The sequence below is a fragment of the Panthera uncia genome (genome assembly GCF_023721935.1).
Source record: "Panthera uncia isolate 11264 chromosome D3 unlocalized genomic scaffold, Puncia_PCG_1.0 HiC_scaffold_8, whole genome shotgun sequence".
In the NCBI taxonomy this organism is placed as follows: Eukaryota; Metazoa; Chordata; class Mammalia; order Carnivora; family Felidae; genus Panthera; species Panthera uncia.
In genome coordinates this window covers 61,670,073-61,694,916 of record NW_026057586.1, presented here as the reverse complement: position 1 = coordinate 61,694,916, position 24,844 = coordinate 61,670,073, and the positions used below count along the sequence as shown (strand labels likewise).

At 38.3% G+C, this 24,844-nt stretch overlaps 1 protein-coding gene across 9 annotated transcripts in view; it reads right to left on the bottom strand.

Moving 5' to 3' along the window:
* The window catches only part of CEP192 (centrosomal protein 192), a 132,750-nt gene that overhangs the window by 44,476 nt on the left and 63,430 nt on the right, over positions 1-24,844 (bottom strand). For all 9 annotated transcript variants that reach the window (XR_007455460.1, XM_049620481.1, XM_049620485.1 and 6 more), the window contains 11 exons: positions 21,229-22,051; positions 21,008-21,134; positions 12,328-12,496; positions 9,304-10,225; positions 7,958-8,106; positions 5,891-6,121; positions 1,611-1,736; positions 1,275-1,418; positions 1,090-1,153; positions 320-459; positions 129-221 (listed from right to left, as the gene is read on the bottom strand). Coding sequence is in view for 8 of the 9 variants with exons in the window: in XM_049620481.1 (XP_049476438.1) it covers positions 129-221; positions 320-459; positions 1,090-1,153; positions 1,275-1,418; positions 1,611-1,736; positions 5,891-6,121; positions 7,958-8,106; positions 9,304-10,225; positions 12,328-12,496; positions 21,008-21,134; positions 21,229-22,051 (2,988 nt within the window). In the remaining variant the exon portion in view is untranslated. The remainder of the gene's footprint in view (positions 1-128; positions 222-319; positions 460-1,089; positions 1,154-1,274; positions 1,419-1,610; positions 1,737-5,890; positions 6,122-7,957; positions 8,107-9,303; positions 10,226-12,327; positions 12,497-21,007; positions 21,135-21,228; positions 22,052-24,844) is intronic.

Sequence of the window (24,844 nt, the reverse complement as noted above, 5' to 3'; positions counted from 1 at the left end):
ATCCTCAGATTTTAAGCACTCTGTTTGATCTCTGGGGCAGCTCAGCCATGTTCACAATGTCAGAAGATACTCAGAGTCTCACAGACTAAGGAAATACTATGTCATAGTGCTCTTACACAAATTCTTACCTTGATATCTAAGTAAACATCAATATTCCCTGCATTTTTCAAAGGTAAGTGCTGCTTTGCTGAGGAAGCCAAACTGGCAAACAGGTGCATAGTCTAGAGAATGGAGTAAAACCAACATCTTAAATAATGTCACAATTAGAATGAAATCAACCTGAACATAAAATCATGGCAAAGAAAAGAATTTAGGGTACCTGTAAGTCTTTTGGAGCATGTATCCTAGCTATTCCTGTTCTTGCTTGAAGACCAATACTTTTAATGACTGGGGTAGGGTTTGGGCTATCAACTTCTATATCGACTCTTGCCAAGAACTCTTCTGCTGAGCCTAAAATCTCTACAAAAGCTCATTCTTTTAGTTCAGACACCAGAGAATTATTTAAGTCTAAATGTTGTATGTGGTCCAACACTATGCCCTCAGGGATCCCAAGAAATCCTAAGCAAAATGATTTTTTTTAAGTTTATTTATTTTGAGAGAGAGAGAGAGACAGAGACAGAGACAGAGACAGAGAATCCCAAGCAGTCAGTGCAGAGCCCGATGTGGGGCCTAAACTCACAAACCATGAGATCATGACCTAAGCTGCAACCAAGAGTCAGATGCTTAACCAACTGAACCACCCAGGAGTCCCAGCAAAATGATTTTTTGAAGAATTCCTCTTTGAAGAGGAATAGAAATTAGTGGAGGAGAAAAGAGAAAAAGAAAGAAAACATCCAACTGGTAGATGTGATAAAATCAGTGTACAAAAAAGATCCCAAAAGGTTTTCAGTGGTACTTGCTGGGGTTAACCACAATTACATGGATTTGAGCCAAAACAGCACACTCTCTGCCCCATTTTTAAAACAACATAACATATTTCACAAATTCCTCAAAGTATTCACATTCACTGATAGAAGAAACATGCCTCAACTTTGTAGTTTATTTTGCTACAGAGAAGAGCAATTCCCCCAAAAACATAAACATGAATACCTGAAGAAGTGATCCGTTTCTTTGGACTATGGAAAAGAACCCAAATTATCAGAAATTCTGGATCCTGTAAAATAAAATAAAATTTAATTTAGCATTAAGATGTAAATCTTAATGAAAGATAATTGGTTTGGAAACTTAACTCCCTCTTTAATTTGAAGCCAGTTCCTTCAATCCACCCAGCTTACCTGTCCGTCATAACTGGCAGGCATCATGTGGTTGACCACAGAAGGAGCTGCCAGCTGAGCAATCATGTCAGCATACAGAGCTGCTTTCAGAGAAGCATGGATGGGTGCCTTGGAAAATGTGAAGCAGCGCCAGGCTATGGCATTCTGTTCAGAAATAGAAGAATCAGTCTCAGTAAAGCCAACAGTGCAATGTTCATGTGATGTTAAATTTGTTGACCGAATCGTTACCAAAAAATTTACTTCCATAAGAAAAATGAACCAAGAATGATATTAGCGGTACCTAGAATTCCAAATCAATGTGTTCTGTAAAGTTTCTTACTGTACATTAATACTTACAGCATTAATAACAAGTCTGATTGGCACAGTGGCATGAGTCTTGTTTATCAATTTTAATGGCAAAGCTTTCCAGCCTCCATAAGTCAAGTCACCAAAATCAAGAACATCTTTTTTTTCTGTTTCTACCTAATTATGAAAGAAAAGACTAATTTATAAAAAGTCATATATTAATATCACAGCTTACATTCATATCACTGCTTTTTCCAGTTACAAATAGTCAGCATTAAATGTAAACCTACCTAAATATCCCCAGGCCATTTTACAATTGCTATTTTCTACAAAAATAAATGTTAAATTCATTTTCTGAGGTAGTCTATGTATGCAAATGTACTACAGAATAAAGTAATATGTTTGCTGTTGCTACTTTGAAAAGACTGTTAGATCTTAAGACAAACTGACAATTTTATAAAAGATACAAGCCTCCCTTCAATGAGTTACTATGAACTCTATTATTATAATTTTAACTTCTCAATTCCCTTCAAAATATATGTTGGAATTTTCAGATTTAGTCCAATTTCGGGCAAAACTAAAAATGTTTAAAATGATACCAAAATAGGCATATCAAAAGTTTAAAATGTGTGCCTAAGAACAACTTAACACAGACCTCTCACACACACACATGTAGAAATGCTGGATAATATTTAACACACACATAAATTTCTTCAGCCTGGCCAAATATAATGGGAAATCAAAAACAGACTGGCAAATGGGAACTGACTTCCATGGTAGCCCATGAAGGTCTGGGATCGAGCCACTTCCAAGGTGGTTGAGCTTCACCACCCTCCTAACCACAGAAAGTATGACCCTGAGCTTGCTGTGGGCAGGGCAAGGCTAGAATGGAATCTGAGCTCCCTGCATCAAGTGCAGAAATTGAAAGAAGTGCCTTTTATGAAAAGGAAACTAGAAAACCTGTTTATATGTCTGAGGAGGTAACAGGGAAGCTTGTCCAGCAATGGGTGGGTGTCAGAAGACCATTTGCAAGAAAGTAAAACTCTAGGCCTATGCCACACTAGATATGAAAGCTCCAAGCTGAAAATCAGTACAACCCTTCATGCCCCAAGCAGTTGTACAAAGTGCTCTCTATGGACACTCAAAAACCAGGACACATGGAATTACTACAGCGAAGAGCAGCCTTAATGATGTGAGCTCACACTGAAAGAATTTTTTAAGTCAATTAAAAAATTAAAAACCTTGGGGAGCCTGGGTGGCTCAGTCGGTTGAGCGTCCAACTTTGGGTCAGGTCATGATCTCCCGAGTCATGAGTTTGAGCCCTCCATCGGGCTCTGTGCTGACAGCTCAGGGCCTGGAGCCTGCTTCAGATTCTGTGTCTCCCTCTCTCTCTGCCCTCCCCCACTCATCTGTCTCACTCTGTCTCAAAAATAAATATAAACATTAAAAAAAAAATTAGAAACCTCATGAAGAAAGTAATCAGGGAGACCTAGCAAAGCTAGCAGAAAAATTAGCACCTGAAGAACTAGAAATAATCTGAAATTAACTATAAAATAAGTACACTTTAAATACAGATAATAGAGTCCATGAAAAAGGTAAAAACAAAAGATTCAAGAAATAATGGTGAGCAAAAAAAATAAAAATAAAAAGTAAAATAGCATGAGCAATCTGTTAAAAAACATTTAATGTTACGGTTTTAAAACCATTTAGGATTAAAATAGTAGTCAAAGATATGACGGAAGGAAAAGATCAACATTAAAATGACTATAGCTTTTTGTGTTGTTTGGGCTCCTGATTAATTTTAGACTTCAGTAACCAATTTGAATAAGAAGGGAACAGAAATGTGTAACTTCCAAACTAATGCAGATGCAAGAGAATTGTAACTTCAAAAAGGAACAATTTCACTTAGAAGATAAAATTATCTTGAGTCTAAACACACATAACAGGGGCATCTGGGTGGCTCAGTTGGTTAAGCGTCCAACTTCGGCTCGGGTCATGATCTCACAGCTCGTGGGTTCAAGCCCCGCATCGGGCTCTGTGCTGACAGCTCGGAACCTGGAGCCTGCTTTGGATTCTGTGTCTCCCTCTCTCTCTGCCCCTCCCCCGCTCGTACTCTGCCTCTCTCTCTCTCTCTTAAAAGTAAATAAAACATTTAAAAAAAAAAATTAAAAAAAATTAAAAAATAAAAAAAATAAACACACATAACAGAGCTCAGAATACCCAAGACAAAAATCAATAGAATTATAAGGAGAAACAGACAAATCCACAAAACTTCTCTTAAAGACAAAAAGACTAAACACACAGAAATGTTAATAACGATACAGAAGACAGTAACAAAGTAGAGCTAAAGGACATGTAAAAGAATTCTGCACCTAAGAGAAATTAGAGTCATTCTTTTCAAGCACACAAGAAACATTAACATAGATTGAACTCATGCTAAACTACAGAATCTCTTTCCTTCTTCCCCTCGCCAACCCATATTCTGACTCCAACATGGGGCATGCAATGGGGAGAGGCTGCTGGAACATTCCCAAAACATTTGGAAACTATAAATGTACTTTAAAATGCGTAACAATCCAATTTCTCCAAGATCAAAAAGTCTTCCTTGGCCAGACTTACTACATAAATCTTTAATGATATGGATGAAATAGCTAACTGACTATAGTCATTGGTTTTGGTCGACACGAATGTAATACAATGTTTCAGAAACCACATATATTTAGAAATACTGCTATTTCCACTTTCTATTTGAATTGATAGTTCAAACAACTATTACTTGAGCCCTTACTATATGCCAAGCACTATTTTGGAAGTGAACAAAAGAGACACATGTCCTGGCCCCCACAGAGCTCACACTCTAGTGGGAGCAAAGAGGATCAGACAATAAACAGGTAAATATTTAGTATGACAATGCTAAAAATGCTAAGCAGAAAAGTAAAGTGGGCAAAGGGAGGTGGGCATGCAGGGATGAGGGAATAGGTGGGGACTGCCATTCCACCAACAGTGAGAGAGTATGCGGTGTGTGGGAGAAGTATTCTAGGCAGAAAACAACTGTACTCAAACACTGGCAAGATCGTCAACACTGGTGGCTTCTTCATCACTAGAGACACTGTCTAAGCTGTCTTCCAGCATCCATGAAGCTTAGTCTTCATGTGCATCCAAACTGATATTGAAACACTTTTTAAATCCGTATGTGATGTGGTTACTGAAAGTTATTCCAAGCTGAAACACTCATTCATGTAACATAAGGCAGTTATTTTCCCTATACACATATACTCAAGATGTCCCCTACGTAACCACTTCCTGTATTCTTTCTTAAAGTGGTATTTAAAAGGTTAATATATAACATCCAACGTTTACATACCACCAGGGAAAATCACTGATCTCATTACATTTCTTAGTCGCTTTTAAAACAAACAACCCAATATGTCTGGTGACTTTTCAGAACATCCCAAACTAACACCCACATCCAGCAAGTAGAGCTGAATTTCCGTAAAACAATAGAAATTATTTTTTTTTATTTTTTTAAATGTTTATTTTTAGGAAAGAGAGACAGAATGTAAGCAGGGGAGGGACAGAGAGAGAGGGAGACACAGAATCTGAAGCAGGCTCCAGGCTCTGAGCTGTCAGCACAGAGCCTGACGCAGGGCTCAAACTCGTGAACCGTGAGATCATGATCTAAGCAGAAGTTGGACACTTAATCGACTGAGCCACCCGGGTGCCCCAGTAATTTTTTTTAATGTTTACTTTTTTTTAAGTTATTTATTTATATTGAGAGACAGAGACAGCACAAATGGGGAGGGGCAGAGAGACGGGAAGATAGAATCCCAAGCAGGCTCCCCACTGCCAGTGCAGAGCCTGATGCAGGGTTACAACCCACGAAGCCATGAACTCATAACCTGAGCCGAAACCAAGAGTCAAACGCTTCACCGACTGAGCCACCCAGATGCTCCATTAATGTTTATTTTTGAGAGAGAGAGAGAGAGTGAGAGAGAGGAAAGAAAGCAGGGGAGGGGCAGAGAGAGAGGGAGAGAGAGGATCTGAAGCAGATGCTGACAGCAGAGAGCCCAACACAGGGCTTGAACTCACGAACTGTGTCATCATGACCTGAACCAAAGTTGGACACCCAACCAACTGAGTCACCCAGGAGCCCCAACAGAAATAATTTTAAATTCTAAAGTAAGAAGCTAATTAAGAACTAATGGTAGCTTGAAAGTAACTTTGTGGCATATTTACCCACATATTCATTTCTCCCAAATATTACCTCTTAAGGGTTAAACAGGCTTCATTCAAATGCCAGGCATGACAAAGACTTGCTTACAAGTAGTTACCTCAATCACAGGCATCTCAGCAACAGCTGTGAGAACGACTCTGCTTGCCAAGGCTTCTGCTTGTGCTATGGTCTCAGCATCTGCTGAAAATGGCCAACAAGCAACACTGAATATACATCTGAAAATCCCAGGATCAGATGGTATGAAAAGTACTTTTATCTCTTCTGTGGCATGAGGTCTCATGATGACTTTATTCTTGAAAACTAAACAAGGATATGCTGAAAGATCCACCTTTAAAAAAAAGTGCCACACAGTTCGTTAAGAAACGGTTTCACATTGAAAATCAAGAATCAGAAATCAACTAGTTTAAGATCCTTTTCTTCTCAAACTACCAAATCTAGAAATTTACCTTTCAAAATATCTAAGCCTTATAACCCATTATCGATAAAGTACAATTAGTCAAAATTATGAAGACTTATGAAGATAAGTTGACTGTGTGTCCCCTAGTCTGTTTTAAAGCAAACACAGCTTATCTATACCCTCATTTCCAATGAAAGAGCCCCTGGAAAAGGCAGCACTCTGGTGCCCTGCACATCACCCAGGACTGGTTTTTGTGTGATCAGGGACATTAGACTGACTTCCAAGGTCCTGATCAGGCTACTCAGTCCATGATTATGACTCATTCCAAACCCTCCCTCCTCACTATACATGAGGGCATTCTTTTCTATTCCCGCATCCAGAGGCAACACTACTTCCTACATGCCCCTAAAAGGGCCTCCAAGCTTACCTCCCACCCTTAACACTTTCCTGCTATCACATGCTTTCCATCCAACCTCAGGATCAGAGGGGAAAGGCTAGGAAAAGGGAAGAGGGAGACTAGAGACAATCTCTTTTTTTTTTTTTCAATGTGTATTTATTTTTGAGAGAGAGAGAGAGAGAGAGAGAGAGAGAGCGAGCGCACATGAGCAGGGGAGGGGCAGAAAGAGAGCGAAACACAGAATCAGAAGCAGGCTCCAGGCTCTGAGCTGTCAGCACAGAGTCCAACGCAGGGCTCAAACCCACGAATCATGAGATCATGACCTGAGCCAAAGTCAGACACTTAACTGACTGAGCCACCCAGGCGCCCCTAGACACAATCTTATTTTGCCAGGTAAATCTTACCAGGAGGTAAGAGAGAAAGTAAACTCATCCACCAATGCTCATCTGCAAGTGTCAGTCGCAAAACCAGGGCATTCCAAAATAGGAGCTGCTGACCACATTTCCCACCTTTCCTGCTCAATCATGTCTATATCATTGTAATCATGAAAGGAGATTTAGAGTATTGTACTTTACCACCTCTAACTGATCATGTGAGAGACCCTTGCTGTTAAGAGTTAATGTTAAAATTGTATTTCCAGGTATTTCAAAAGATCATGTAAAAACATGACCAGATAGGGGCGCCTGGGCGGCTCAGTCGGTTAAGCATCTGACTTCGGCTCAGGTCGTGATCTCGCAGTTCGCGGGTTCGAGCCCCATGTTGGGCTCTGAGCAGACAGCTCAGAGCCTAGAGCCTGCTCCAGATTCTGTGTCTGCCTCTCTCTGCCCTCTCCCACTCACACTCTGTCTCTCTCAAAAAAGTAAATAAATAAATAAACAGTAAAAATGTTTCTAAAAAAAAAAAAAAATGATCAGATAAATTAGTCAAAAAGATTCCACTTATTGAATGAAGATATAGGTCCCAAGAATAACTTGTTTTTTGATAAATGATAGTAACTTATATTCAATCACATTTAACAAAACCAACAAATAGCAGAAATCCAAGTTTTTGGTGGTTTAAATAGCACTTAAAGCATATTCGCATGGTTTTATGAATAAATAACAATGAAATATAATGATAAATAAATAACTGATAGAAACAGAGAACCACAATCACATTTCACTTCTCAATGCAGTACTACAAGAAAAGGAGGTGCTAAGAAAAAGACACAATGTTATTCTTTCACATACCATTTCAATGATTCTGTGAAGGCATACAAGGTGGGGGAGGACAGACTCCCAAGTATAAAAGGAAATACTAGAGAAAGGAGAAATCTAACATTAATCAAAATGCAATTGCTAAGTGACAGGAGAAAGACACAGAAAGCTTACCTTTTCACCATTAACACTAACAGTGAGAACCCCAATGCTGACCTGTAGCCAGCGGTCAGTTGGGTTAAGTACACTAAGGTGGGTCTGGGAAGCAATGCCAACACAGCAAGCATGAGGAAACTTCAACTCCTCAGGTACTCTGACTTTCCCTGGGTAAAGATAGAGGGTAGTCAAATGCAAGTGATATCAAACATCTGATTAAAAGAACAATTAGTTAAATGGAAATTTTTATGTAAGACTACCTATTTACACCTAAGAGCTACAGGATGAAGTGCACTGGGTCTTTAGGAGTCCTTGACATTGTATAAGCCTCAGCCCAGGCCAACATTTTTTGCTTGCTGTATCCAGCTCAGGAAGAACAAGTACAACTGATCAAACCCACAATTTACAGCGAATCAACTCTTCAATGTACTGCCTATTAGTAATCTCTTCCTTTTTTCTGCCACAAATATAAGCCACTACCTAACCTAGTAAGAAACAACACAGGGCTCGAACTTTCAAGATTTATACATCTTCTCAGTTTTAATAAGACCAAATCTTTTCACTATCCTTATGTAGTAACTTTGGAATTTCCTTGAGAAGAACAGGGGGGTAGAAAAGACAGCACTCCAGTGGCCGTGTGTATGATGTCAGGGAACGCACAACACCCAACTCTGCTTAGAGTGACCATCTCTAGCAAAAGAATCCAGGAGCAGTTCAGCCACTGCAGACAAAAGTGGAAGGATACTGTCTCTCACCACAACTGTTATCCCCCAAAAGACTTTAAAAAGTGGAAGGAGGGGCACCTGGGTAGCTCAGTCAGTTGGGTGTCTGACTTTGGCTCAGGTCATGATCTCGTGGTTTGTGAGTTCAAACCCCACGTGGGGCTCTGTGCTGACAGTTCAGAGCCTGAAGCCTTCTTCAGATTCTGTGTCTCCCTCTCTCTCTGCCCCTCCCCACTCACACTCTGTCTCCCTCTCTGTCAAAAATAAATAAACATTAAAAAAAATTTTTTTAAGTGGAAGGAGACTCACTCCTCCAGAGAGCCAATCCTGAACTGGACAGTTCCTTGTTGAAGCAATTACAGAAATCCAAGTGCAGAGCACAAGAAAGACAGGAAGACAAAGACATCAGGAGTTTCACCTGCATTAAGTGTTCATGCTTTTCTAAAGCCATGTTGGAGACCCTTGCACAGAAATATATCATGGTCTGTGATTTCAATTGAGAACAAAGAATAAAACTTAAGAGAAATTCAGGCCAACCAGTATCTCCCTGAAACAAACTAGTTTTGTGTCCTCGTTTGAGAAAACACAATTTTTCAATAACAGCAAGTGACAATTAGCAGTAACAGAGGAAAAACATCTTACCAAATCCTGACAGCATTCCTGAATCCCATGGTTCAATTCCACAGTTTGTACCAACGGACTGCACGGGAAAAGGTTTTGCCGTACTTAGAAGATTCTGATTTAAGGCATTAGAATATGGGTTATAAAGGGAAGAGGTACCCATCAATCCAGAGCTGGTATTTTGCCCTAGACAAATTCCCATGGCCACAGAGTTCTGAACATGCTCTCCTGCAACAGCAGAATAAGGACAGCTTCCCGAAAATCCACAGACAGTGGCGCTGCCAGCATGGCACTGAGGCAAAACAACATTTCCAGCTGAAGACAGTGTTCCTAAATAGTGCTGGGCAAAGGGAGCCGTGGTAAAAGAATGTTGAGTCAAGAGTGTAGGAAGTGCAGTGGGCACGTTCTGCATCTCAGGAGCAGAGCCACGAGCCATGGTGCTGGGAATAGGGGCGCCCTCGTTTCCAGGGGCCATCCGATGAGGAATCTGGCCACTTACTGCATTGCTGGCAGTTAGCGGATCTTCTGAGGATACTCTTTCACTTTCGTTCACAGAAGCCTGACGTGACACAGGGAGGTGTGGCATCGCTGACATGGCTGGGCGGGCGAGACCTGTCTTGCTCAGTAGAGCCAGGCCCATCTGGTCCAATTCAGTGGGGTGAGAGGTCAACCCGACTGCACTGGCTTCCGATAGATCTCCACTCTTGGAGGAAAGATCTTCACTCAACCTAAAGTAAGGTTTTGCATCTTCAGGTTTGCTACTCAGAGAAGTCATTTCTGCCACATTGCCTGTATCGGAGTCTTTTTGGATAATATACGATAGTGCTCCTTTACTTCTACTTTGAAATGAACCTTTTTCTGTCAGTTTTTCCACAGCCTGTTCCTCTGATGGAACTGGACTGGCTTGAATAATTGTGGTACTCAATTCACTGGTGACATCACTCTGTGTGTGACAAATAAAATGTTAAATAATCCACAAACTGTTACAAATTCAAACCATGCTGATATAATCTCAAATAAAAAAGACCTACATGACATTAACTCTGAAAAAAAAAAGGCCAACTTTTTACAGCTGTGAAATGCAAGATTAAAAGTTAGAAAAGTGTACAGTTGTTTCACAGAAATCATTATGAGAGACTAAAGAGATATATACCAATTACATCTCTGACAAATTTACACAGATAAAGGACCAGAGACAAGTACTTTCGTTAAATTTAAGGGATTGTTTTCCTGGAACTACAATAAAAAGTACAATTAAAATCTAAGTAAATTAATAACACAGGAGTTGGGGGTGACCAAGCTTTCAAGTGATATCGACATGAGTTCAGAAATAATCAATGTAACTCACAGGCTCTCCCACCCCATTGTTTGTCTATACTGCTGTTATGCTTGAAGATGCTAATCTCTTTTTTATTTATTGAGAAAGACAGAGAGAGAGCGTGTGCATGCACAAGCTGGGGAGGGGCAGAGAGAGAGGAAGAGAGAATCCCCAAGCATATTCAGTTCAGCACTGTCAGTGCAGAGCCCAACACAGGGCTCAATCCCATGAACTGCAAGATCACACCCTGAGCTGAAATCAAGAGTCAGACTCTGAACAGACTGAACCACCGAGGCACCTCCATGCTGATTTCTATGAGCACTCTTTTCTGATGTCTAAGATTATGTGGTTCTGTTTTCTTAAATAAGAAGTAACAGCCGCAGTTAATGTTCATATATTCATTTCATGATAATGCATCACCATAGGAGTGACATCTACATCTCTGCAGGGTCAACCAACTGGAATTTACGTACAAGTTAAGATGCACTTAACCCTCACTGACTATTCTTGGCACTTGGTTTGGAAATTTTTCTTACACCAAACAGATAGAGACATTAATAAACAAAGACCAGGTTATTTGCCAGATATCATCAACCAATCAAATCAATAAAAATAAATAACAGCCAGTATGTATTCAGTGGTGACTTCTTGGTGCCAAGCCCTGTTTTCACATCACTGTCTCTCCTTACAGATGAAGAAAGAGGAAGCTACAGTCTATCTCAGAAAGTAGCAGAGGAGAGCCCATCTAACTCCATAATTCAGCCTGTATTATACTAAGTACATAAAGACCCAACATTTAACAGCACCATCAAAATGACAGCTTTCAAGGATTTGCCCAACATGACATCATATATATAGTAACTTTAGTGGATATATTTAGTAATGGGTTAGTGGAGGAGGACTGTATTGCAAGCAATAGTTATATTCATTCAGCTCATTAAAAAACTGAATACTATCATATTCACAACACACACACACACACACACACACACACACAGATAATAAAATCTAGTTTCTCCCACATAAATCCCTCAGATCTACCTGCTTCTCTCCTATCGTCACTGCCACTAGCTTAATCCAAGCCCACAGCGTCTCTTGCCTGACTGACTACAGCAGTCTGGTGTCAAATCCTCCTGGTTCTAATGAGCTTTTAAAAAATTAATACAGGTCATGTCGGTGTCCTGCTTAAGAGCCTTCAAACTCCCAAATTTTACATCCAAGACTCTTCATGGTTTGGCCTCTCCCCATCCCCATGAATGACTCACTGCAGCCTTCTATTGTACAACTCCATATCTTCCCTCATTCGTCTGCTTCCTCCCTGCCAAGTAATTCTGCAAAATATGGTTTCAATACATTATTTATCCCTCCCATAAACCTTTGTTGAACCATCACCAAGTCCAGTCAGATTTGTAGTTACCTCCTTCTGAATCCCACAGCATACCTAGGTGGATCACAGTGTACTTCATTACAGTATACCTGGTAAGTGTCCCCCAACAGACTAGAAGCTTTTAGAGGGCAGATACTAAAATACTTGTGTACATCTAGTGCCTACTCAACATGAGTAGCTGTTTGATCAAAACACACACACACACACACACACACACACACACACCCTAAAGGTAAAACAGCAACAGAAATTACATAGGCCTAAATTTCAGTCTGACTCCTACATCAGTAATACTTTAAAGCATAAGCTTTAATGAAGAAATAACAGAAATGCTGCCCACCTTGCAGTCCTCAAGGCAATGATCTGAGGCTAGAGTGGGACGGGTGCTCTCTTGTTCAGACACATAAGTCAGCCTACTCACACTAGCTTGTGGACACACCAACTGAGACAACTCACTCTCACAGGGAAGCTTCTGATGAGCTGCTGAACCAGAAGACTCTGAAGCACACCTAAAAGGGAGAATATCTCATGATTAGAGTTTTCCATTCCCTTATTTAACATTATCTAGACTGACAAAAAGCCATTTCTGCTTGCCTACAAGTTTGTTAATCTATAGTCTCTGCTCTAGCTGCCATATATAATAACTCAATCATGGATTCTTTTTTTTTTTACCTTAACTATCTAAAATTATAAATCATATCCCTATTGAATAAAGTACTTGGTAAACTATTGTAAGAAAAAGGGTTGTGGCATTTTCATTAACAAACTTCATATACAGTCACAGAACAATGCTAGTCATTTGTTTGATAAACATTTATTGAATACCTGATATAAAGCAAGGAGCAGAGTGTTCAAAAATTCCTGCCCTCAAAGAGTACAGATGAAAAAAAGAATCACATATATAAGTGCAAAGAAATGGTATCCACCGCTGAGCGGAATATGAAGTGAAACAACCTTTGGCTGAGCAATTAAGCAATGCATATCAAAAAAAAAGCAATGCATATCATTTTGACTCAGACATTCTACACCTAGGAATTAATCCTAAGGAAAAAAAATCAATGCTATTTATAAAGACTTTGTCAAAAGGGTATGTCATCCTTTAATAAAGCAAGAAATCCTAATCATATAGGAGAAATTAGGCTATAGAAATTACGGCACAAACACACAATAAAACACTGTGCAGCCATTTTAAATCATGCTGTTGAGTACTATCCTTTGACTCAGAAAGATGTTCATTACATTAAAAAAAAAAAAGATTAGAGGGATGCTTGGGTGGCTCAGTCAGATAAGTGTCCAACTCTTTATTTCAGCTCACGTCATGATATCATGGTTTGTGAGCTCGAGCCCTGCATGGGGCTCTGTGCTGACATTGTGGAGCCTTCTTGGATTCCCTCTCTCTCTCTGTGTCTCCCCTCTGCTCACGCACTTGTTCATGTGTGCTCTCTCTCAAAATAAATAAATAAATTTTTAAAAACTTATTGAAAAAAGGAAAGGAACAAATGTACTTTGGGTGTATTACTTCAAGTAATGACAAGTGAACTGTAAGAATGCATGGAAATAAAGAGAGAAATTTCAGTTGAGATGTCAAACTTCAAAGGAATCCCAAAACTGCCAAGGAGCTAGCCATATGGAGACACAAAGGTGGTTCTGGAATTAGAAGGTCTAAATCAGTCCTATGAACCTGCTGGAAAGTAGGTGGAAGATCAGCTAACAGGAATGCTAATGAACAGCAAAACTTATCAGAAAAAGTACACTCACCAAAAAAATGTTGCCACTGGACAGATGAAAATTTTGACCAATAGTAAACCATGAGTTTAAAAAAAAAAAAAAACACTTAGAGGAATACAAGATGGCAGAAACTAGAGAAAAAGAATAACAATATCCCACTCAAAAAAAAATCACACTCATTTTATCATAATAGAAAAGGATGACTTCAATAAAAGTAAATGTACACAAAATTAGTCTATGTAGGAACAAAAAGCATAATTGATACTAGAGAAAATCAACGATGCAGAGTGTAAACACTTGAGCAGCTACACCATCATACAGAGTGAATGTATAAAAAAATGAAAATTAGGAAAAAGAAAACAGTCATAGATGACCAGAGAAGACAGTGTCCACTAATGGGAAACCAGGGTTCTCAAAAGGAAGGAGAATAGATGGAACACAATCAACAATCAAAGGTAACAGAAAATAAAACTCGAAGAAAGAAAGAATTTTGTATGCAGAGGTTAGGATAACCCAGGAAAATCAACTGAGACTGATATAGGCATTTGAAGTTGAGGAGGGAAAAAAGAGAGAAGAAGGCTGTAGTAGGAACCTAAAACAGAGCTAGGAACAAGGCTGGAACAAAAACACATGTTGTGCAACAGGGGAACAGATACACGGCACGGTCATAGTAATGTGATGGAGTGCTATGCAGCCATGAGCACAAGGAGCTACTGGTACAGGCAACCACAGGATCAATCTCAAAAACATGTTAAGCGGAGGAAGCTAGACACAGAAAAATGTATGATTCCACTGAAATAAAATGCAAGAACAGACAAAACTAAACTATGGTAATATGGAACAGAAAGTGAATGTTAGGGTGGGGCCAGGGAAGGAGGAGGAGAATTGACTTGAAAAAGGTAAAGGATTGTTAATGGGGCGGGGGCGGGGGGTGGGGATGTAAATGTGCTATCTCTTTTAGAAGGTGGTATTTATTTTTTTTTAAATTTTTATTAGAGCGAGCACACAAGTAAGAGAGAGGGGCAGAGGGAGAGAGAGAGAATCCCACGCAGGCACCATGCTCAGCACAGAATCTGACACAGGGCTTGATCCCACAACGCTGGGATCATGGCCAGAGCAGAAATCAAGAGTTGGACGCTCAACCGACTAAGCCACTCAGGCACTCCGGTGGGCAGGGGGTATTTAAATAAGTGTACGTAAGTGTCAGAAATCCACTGACCGAAATCTTTATGATCTGTGTATTTTACTACATGTTAATTATATATCAGTAAAAATATAATACAACAACGCATACTGTTAAATCCTAAAATTGGGTTAGGAGTGGGCCAAAACTTGGACAATAAGCTTGTTAGTAGGCTAATCCGCACCCAAAATGATTCATGGATTAATTTCATGTCACAGACTGATCGAGAGATCTCAACCAGTATTTACTTTGGTGGCGATGGCAGCAAAACACGTATGCTGAGCAACTCAGCAACACACCATCACTCTCCTTGCATTTTCCCCAGCAATGTTAATTCAGAGCATTCACCCACTTCTAAATTGGCCTTTTCTCATTAAGGCCTGTTGTTTTGTCCCAGGCTAACAGGTGAGGGTGCAGGTAACTGGCTAGCTTACCCATGTGGCGTAAGCTTACCAATTCCATGATCACTTTAGAAAGGTAAACATGATACCCTCATTCAAAATATCTGAACATATACCAACTTCATGAAAAACTTTAGTATCTCCCTAAGTATATTTCCTACACATAATAGAGAAGTATATTTTTTTAGGAGCACAAGAAAAATTGGGTGGGTCCAGCCAGCATTTTGTGTCTGACCAAGGGTACTATGAAGGAAAAAATGTAAGTCTTTATACTGATAGCTTTCATTAAATGCCTTCACATACAATTTAAAAATATCAAAACCACAGAAAACAAGATGAAATTGGAAAAGTACACAGAGGGAAGAGACATTGCAGAAAACATTGTAAGGAATGCAGAGATCAAACATGTGAAATGCAAACAAGATGAAACAGAAATTAAGAAACAGGCAGATCATGGTGGTGGTGGTGAAGTTCTGTACCTTTCATTGTGGTGGTGGTTGTTACATGAATTCATACCTGTGATAAAATGACACTGAATTCTACCCATACATTCACTGGTGGTGACACCATGCTATAATTATAAGAAATGTAACCACTAGGGGAAACTTGGTGAAGGGGACATGGGAATCCTTCTACAGTATCTTTGTAACCTCCTGTGGATCTATAATTTTTCCAAAATAGTAAGTTCTTAAACAAATGATTAAAGAGAAAATAAATGCAGATGTCAAGCAAAATAGATCCCACACAGGAATCTCTAGAGCCCTGGGGGCAGTAAGGTGATGGAGCAGGATCGTACTTTAACAAGTAATTCAAAAAAATTTTCCCTTCCTTAAATGCTTGAATCCACATACTGAATGGTATACCGTGTGATGGGACAAAGTAACCACGAGAGTCAACATAGAGATAGAGCCTACTAAAATTAAACTAGACTTGAAAGATAAGGCATCTTTGGCATAAGCTTACAAAAAGATCAAGTCAATTCTGAGACAGAAAGAATTGGGATGACTCAGATTTCCCTCCTACATTCTACAGCGACAGTAAAGCAATCCCTACAAAAATCTTAAGGAGGAAAGCATAAGCCAAAGATTTTAAACAGAGCCACACCATGCTTCCATTACAAAAGACACAGGTTTAACTACGGAACATAAAAGAGCCTAGGGAGTATTGTTCCCTCCGTCCTCTGAGCAAATTACCACAGAACATACTTCAGTCAAGAGAGGAAACACCTAATGGCTAAAAATGAATATATTTAAATACAGAATAAAAACTAAACAAGTGTAGGATACAGTGATGAATCAAAATGTAAATGAAATGCCAACAGAGAAACTACGTACCTAAAAAGAAAAAAGTGGAAAGGGAAAGAACATGAGAATAAATTCTCTAATTGTCTCATTGGTCACAAACACTATTATGGGTTGAGCTGTTTCCCCAAAAAATGTATGTTAAAGTCTTAACACCCAGTACTTCAGAATGTGACCTTGGTTGGAAATGGGGGCACTACAGATGTAAGTAATTAAAATAAGGTTATAGTGGAGTAGGCTGGGCCCTCAATCCAATGTGAATGGTGTCCTTGTAAGAGAGAACTCTGGACAAAAAGACACAAGACAGCCATGTGAATACAGAGGCAGAGATTAGAGTAATTCATCTACAAGCCAGTGGACACCCAGGACTACCCTAAGCTGGAAGAGGTAAGGAAGGATCCTCCCCTAAAAGCCTCAGTTTAAGGACTTCTTTATTTTTAAGTAATCTCTACACCCAATGTAGGGCTGGAATTCATAAGCCCGAGATCAAGAGTTGCACACTATATGGAGCGCCTGAGTGGCTCAGCTGGTTAAGCATCCGTCTTCGGCTCAGGTCATGATCTCACGGTTTGTGAGTTCAAGCCCCACATCAGGCTCTGGGCTGACAGCTCAGAGCCTGGAACCCACTTCAGATTCTGTTTCTCCCTCTGTCTGCCCCTCTGCTGCTTGCACTCTCTCACATGGTCTCAAAAATAAACATTAAAAAAAATTTTTTTTAATAAAACAAAATAAAGAGTTGCACACTACACCAGCTGAGCCAGCCAAGCACCCCCCCTCCCTGTCTCTCACATTGTGTCAACAATAAATAAACATTAAAAAAAATTTTTTTTAAATAAAACTAAAAATAAGAAGAGTTGTACGCTATACCAGCTGAGCCAGCCAAGCACCCCCCTCCCCCAAAAGCTTCAGAGACAACATGGCCCTGAAATTCCCATCTACAGAGTATGAGACAATACCTTTGTGTTGTGTTAAACCACCCAGTTGGTGACACTGTTATGGCAGCTATGGGAAACTAACACAGCCGGAACTCAAAGAACATCATTTAAAAGCCGTTAAAACAAGTGTCAGAAGCAGAGCGTATTTAATGATACAAAGATAAATACTCGATAACTTTACAAATATCAGGGAGGAGATGTAGGAGAAAAATCGGTGGATGACATCAATCATGACAAGTCAGGGCCAGATGACCTTCAAATATGGTTGGGCTGGAGACTTCTAATGTTTTGTAAACGTGAACCATTAAATAAGAGGTGGCTGTGTATATGAAAAAGTATTGCAAGATGAACTTATATATGAATAACTGAAACTGGAAATTATTAAGCCCTCCACTGATATTAAGCTCTAGCTTACCCATACCGTTACAGATGAGTATGCAAAACTTCAATGGCAGTTAGAGAAACACTTAATAGTTAACTTTGAAATTAGATACAATTTCAACCTGTTCCAAAATATTGAAAATTTCTGGGGTGCCTGGGAGGCTCAGTCAGCTGAGTGTCCAACTTTGGTTCAGGTCATGATCTCAGGGCTCGTGAGTTCGAGCTCCATGTCAGTCTCTGTGCTGACAGCTCAGAGCCTGCTTCGGATTCTGTGTCTCCCTCTCTCTGTTCCTGCCCTACTTGCTCTCTAAGTAAATAAACACTCAAAAAAATTTTTTTAAATATTGAAAATTTTTATAATTTTACTGTTTAGGCAAGTTTTTCTGTTTATTAACATCTTTCAATTGCTGTTTATTAACATCCTTCCATAGAGAAACATATAAAAGATCTTTCATAAAGCCATAAAAGGCAAAATGTATAAATTTAATAGTAAACTTACTATATGGCAGAAAATGCAAGCAAAGTAAAAAAAACAAAACAAAACAAAACAAAAAAAACCTTCTTTTTTAAAAAAAGTATTTTTTTCTTTTTTTTTTTTTTTTAGCATGAGTGTGGGAGGGCCAGAAAGAGAGGGAGAGAGAGAATCCCAAGCAGGCTCCTTGCTGTCAGTACAGAGCCTGATGTGGGGCTCGAACCCATGAACTGTGAGATCATGACCTGAACCGAAACCAAGAGTCAGAGGCTTAACCACCTGAGCCACCCAAGCACCCTGAAATAAAAAACTTCTTAAGACTAGGAACTATAACTAATATCACAAAGGGCTATTCATCTCCCTAATACAGGGCCCCTAATTGGAGGGACCATCAAAGGCCCCTACAATTGGAGACAAAAAAGACTAAAAATCATCAGAAAAATGAGCAACAAACATGAAGAGATACTTTGTATCTACAGTGTCTATCAGATACTTTGTATCTACAAAGTATCTATTCATGGAAACACATATGTAGAGGAAAAGATGCTCACCATCACTCCTAAAACATATGAATTAAAGTCATGTTGAAACACTGTTTTTTTCACCTATCAAAATATCAACCATCAAAAAGTTTTATAAACATTCTGCTGATGAGGCTGTGGGAAAACAGGCTCTCAAACTGTTGGTGGGAAAATTAAAGCAATACAATCTCTATGGAGTGGTTGTACTAATTTAAATATGAACATGAATGCAAATACTCTTTGATTCAATAATCTCATTTATGGGCATGTATCCTACATATATCTATTTCACATGTATCTATTTCACATGAACAAAATGACTATAATACAGACGAGGCTTGTATAACAAAAGTAACCTTGTATAGCAAAACATTGAGGAGTGTGTAAAGGACCCTATATTGAGTATAAAAAGTGATGCCAACAAGAATATATATTCATATTTGGTTATGAATGCCTAAAGAAACTCTAGATACCTAAGAAACTAATAACAGCAGCTCCCTGGTGAAGGCATTGGGGAACTAGGCAGACAAGGAACACAGTAATGAAGGGAAATATACAGAGGCGCAGGAGTGCATCTACACATAACTACATATACATACATTTCACAAAGCAGTAAATTTACATTCTTCAAAAATTATACATACACATATACTTATATATGTATATAATGCAAATTATGGCACTTTAAAAAAATTGCATTTTATTAAAAAAAATTTTTTTAAATGTTTATTTGTTTTGAGAGAGACAGACAGACAGACAGACAGAGCACAAGTGGGGGCGGCAGAGGGGAGGACAAAGAGAGAAGGAGACAAAATCCGAAGCAGGTTCCAGGCTCTGACCTGTCAGTACAGAGCCTAGATGCAGGGCTCGAACCCTTGAATTGTGAGATCGTGACCTGAGCCAAAGTTGGATGCTTACCCAACTGAGCCACCCAGGCACCCCTAAAAAAATTACATTTCAAAATGTTCTTAAAACTTGATGGTTAAATTGGCTTGAGTTAAAACCTATGAAATACTATGATTCTTCTTCTAACCCTTGAAAAATTATTTGCCAATCTCATTAGTATTAAAAAATCAAATTAACACTACAAGAAAAAAAAAAATATCCAAAACTTTAAGCTATTTAATGCTGATAATAAGGGGCACCTGGGTGGCTCAGTTGGTTGCGCGTCTGACTTCAGCTGAGGTCATGATCTCACGGTCTGTGAGTTCGAGCCCCACTCAGGTTCTGTGCTGACAGTTCAGAGCCTGGAGCTTGCTTTGGATTCTGTGTCTCCCTCTCTCTCTACTCCTCCCCCACTCGCGCTCTGTCTATCAAAAAATGAATAAACACTAAAAAAAAAAATTTTTAATGCTGATAAGAAAACAGTGAAATGGATACTCTTACCATGACTGATGGTGAGAATGCAAGTCTTTAAGACCTATTCAGAAAATAATTCACTAATAATTTCCTGACCTGGTAATTTCTCTTCTAGAGATCTATCCTTAAGAAATCAGTCAAAACACAGAAAAAAAAAAAAAATCATGGGGGCGCCTGGGTGGCTCAGTCGGTTAAGCGGCCGACTTTGGCTCAGGTCATGATCTCACGGTCCGTGAGTTCGAGCCCCGCGTCGGGCTCTGTGCTGACAGCTCAGAGCCTGGATCCTGTTTCAGATTCTGTGTCTCCCTCTCTCTGACCCTCCCCTGTTCATGCTCTGTCTCTCTCTGTCTCAAAAATAAAAAAAAAAAAAAAAAAAAAAAATCAAGGGCAAGGTTGTTCATCTCTGTATCATTAAAATGGCAAACAAACAATACAATTAACTGGCAAAACACAGTAAAATGTTGTAGTATCTACCACTATCCACCAGAGCCATCAAATAATCCATTCCTAATCCAATCCATACTAATTTCCTCTTAAATATACAAAGAATCATCATAATAAGTGAATAAGAATTTACACAGAAAAATGGCTTGAAACAAATTCACAAGTATTTACAATACTTACCTCTGAGAAATGAACCTATAAATGATAATTTTTCTTCTTCACACTTTTTCTAATTTTCTTATACTGAACATATATTTTTATTAAAGAAAAAGAAAAACAAAAGGTAAGCACCTACCCTGATAAACTTGTTCCAGATATTTCACTAGGAGAAGAATGACTCAGTGGAGAGGAGGAAGGTCTGAAGCTTTCCTGGTCGTCCTCTGAGCTGTGTTCACCATGCTCAGGAGAGTGATTTTTCAAATCTACCAGAAAGGTGTTATTTTCCAATGAGAACAACAACAAAATACACCACTTGTGTGCAATTTTGGAAATGTGACCAATTACTTCGACACTTACCAACATTTTTAGGCGCAATTATGGAATGTTTTCCAAAAGTCACATGTTTTTCACTGTTGCTTCCTTCACTAAGATACTCATTTTGGCTCTGATTTTCTCTATTATTTTGTATTTCTTCACACTCTTCTGACATCCAAACGGATGCTACTCTGGGGTTCTTTACTAAGGAATAATTATTAGGTATTGGAGTGCATACTGAGGTGGCTGTTTTGTGATTGCCAATATCTGGTAATTTGTTATCAATAGGGTATGTCTTCACATCAACTATTGCACTTTCACTCTCTTTTCTATTTGTAAGAATTGAATTTGGAGAGCTTGCTCTAAATGATTCTTGATTCTTGTGCTCTCCATTTTCACCATAAAAAGTACATGCTGTATTTTTTTCTGGTTCCCTTATATTAGCAGCATCTAAGTCCACTGTATGGATATCTTGTGTAGTCTGTTCTTTTGGTAAAGATAAATCCCAAATATCAGACACACCAGCTCTTGAAAAGTTTTCCAGCCCACCTTCACACCTACTAACTTCTGTTTTTTTAAGGTATTTCTCCATATCAAACATGCTGGATCCATTACTTTTTTCTGTATCATTAGGCACAAACTGAGACACAATGGAATAGTCCTTTTGTTTATCGTCTTCCTGTAAAGTCTTCTCTCTGGTTTTATTTGAAAGTGCCTTGATCATGGCAGCAAGTTGGGAAGGATCAGTACTCACTGATGCATCTGCAATGGCTGAAGCAATGGTGCTTATCCTAAGTACAGAATCACCACCAGTAGGTGGCTTGCTTTTGTATCTTTGGGGTTTGCTACTCATGAAGGAAGTGTCCTAGAAATGAGAAAATTCACATCAGATAAATTTACCTCCTTTCCATGAACATGTACATATTAATTTAATCTTTAGACATTACATAAGATTTAATAGCAACAAGAAATTAATGGTAATACCAATTAATACCGTAACTTAAAAAGACAGCTACTATCAACTTTACTTACAGAGTCCTGGTTTACCCACAAAATTAGATTATCAATTGTCCAAAAAAAAAAAAAATCTTCAGGAGTTAAAGAGATGCTAAAAAGATGTTAAAACTGAACCAGACAGTAATTTAAAACAAAAAAATTAAGATACTGAGATTGAGAAATCACTGAGCCATTGTGATTCCAAGCATAATTCTTGGCAATTTCATTCAACCATTGGAATTACTTATTAAGAAGACACAAATAGGAACCATGGGCAAACAATGGAAATGGAACTAACAGCAAAAAACACAGATGTATTTAATACAAAAATGCAAGTTAAGACTTCTATCTCCAATAATAGCAGACTAAATGATGGAAACCAACTCTGGCTGAGAACAATTAGAACTGGAGAGCATATCCAGAAGCTTCTCTTAGAAGGCACTGGAGAGCTAAAAAAGAAACAAAAACGATGGGGTCAGAATCCAAAAGAAGCAACAATCCCAGAGAGGTGAAGCCAGTAATGAGGACGCTCTTCCCTATGGGGATCTACTGTTTCAAGAAAAGGCTGTGGACACGACTTTAAGAAGCAGCTCAGCAAAGCTGTTCTTATGGTGGTGAGGGTATAAAAAGAGTTCACTGTCGACCAATAATGAGGGGGAGGGTGTAGCCCTGTAAAACATCCATGCTTTAGTATGAGACCACAAATGACTACACCCTAGAGAAAAGGGAAACCAAAATTAGACTGGTTCTCATAAGGACTGAGGGCCAGGCTCCAATCAGTTCAATCTCAGTAACTAGACTAAAATGATCTGAGATTGCTAGCATTCCTCATTCATGTCAGAAGCAAACATAAACCCTGTCTAGAAGATTATAACTCCCATGGCCTCAAATTATTTCAATAACTTTTCCTGTAAAAATACACCCCTCCATCAATGAATGACACATGATGTTCCAAGATAAAGTGACCCAAATCCCAGAGACACAGACCCATGGGGGATATACAGAAAATGGAGTTATCAGAATCTAAAACACATCTAAATCTAAAACATAAGATCTAAAATTATACTTAAGGAAATAAAAGACAATATTGAGAACACAGAGGACTAGAAATTATAAAGAACTAAATACACATTAGATTATATAGTTGAAAAATACAATAACAAATTAAGAACCCAGTAGATAGATTTAACAACAACTTGGACTTAAGTGAAAAAAGAATGAGACTTAGAAGTCTGAAAAAATATTCAGAATGAACCATAAAAGAGAAAGTAACAGAAAATACACAATAGAACAGAGAGAACAGGAAAAAGGGATACTCTGAGAAAGTCTAACATACCTGTACCTGAACTCTCAAAAGAAAAAGGAGAGAAATAGAACAAAAAGTTTATTTGAAGATAAACTGGCTGCAAATTTTCTAAAACTTATGAAAGTCAACAACCCAAGATTCAAGAAGGCCTACAAACCCCAAACAGGATAAAACAAAAGGTATCTAAGCACATCCCAGCAAAACAGATTAAAAACCAAAGATAAAAATGTTTAAAGAAGGCAGAGGTAAGATATATTATCTTTAATAAAGTTAGCAATAAGAATGAAATGTGAAATAATATATTCAAATTGCTAAAAGTTGCTTTTAACATAGAAGTCTATACTAAACAAAAATATGCTTTAAGAATAAAGGTGAAATAAAGATATTTTGTAGAGATAAAAACAGAATCCATTACCAGTAGACCCTTATTAAAAGAAATTATAAGGATATTCTTCAAGCAAAATAAAATCTCAGATGGAAAGTCAGAGATGCATATTGGTTTTATATATAATAGCAGTCACCACAACCTTCATCAAATGGCTTATAGGGTTTATATAGAGATTTAAAATATAAAACAATAGTAACTTGTAAGACTGAAGTGGAATAAACAGTGTTTTTTGGTCCTGTTAACTAAGAGGTAAGAAAAAGAACAAATTTCAATTTTTATTAAACATTAGTAATCAAAGAAAACAGGTTATAATTTCTTAGGTAATTACTAAAATAACAGGAAAAGAATATACAATCACCAACTTAATAAAGGGAGGAAACTGGAGTAATATAAAAAAATACTTCTAAAAAATCCACAAGAATATACCAAAAAAAAGAATGAAAGTGAATAAAAAGACCAGAATTAAATGCCTATATATTGGTAATTCCATTAAATGTAAGAAAGAAAGAATGACTGTGAAACTGGTTGAAAAATAAAACCCAATTCTATGTACTTTTAAGAGACACATCTAAAATATGAAGATATAGAAGGTTAAAAAGCAAAATAAAAAAGATATAATATGCAAACACTAAATAATTAAACACTAAAGAAAGAAAGCTGGTATTACCTATATTAATATCAGATTAGACTTAAAGCATAATGCATAACTAAAGACAAAGGCAGTCATGCACAATGACAGAAGGTTCGATTCACCAGAAACAATTCTAATTTGTACATACCTAAAAACATAGCCTCGAAATTTGTCAAGCAAATACTGCCAGATTCATAATGAATAACAGACAAATCCATAATAATAGGGTGAGATTTTATAATATCTAAGTAACTGAAAGAACAAGCACAATAATTTTAAGGATACATTTGATCACCATGATTTTGTAAATTTCACCTAAATAAAATATACAGAAGAG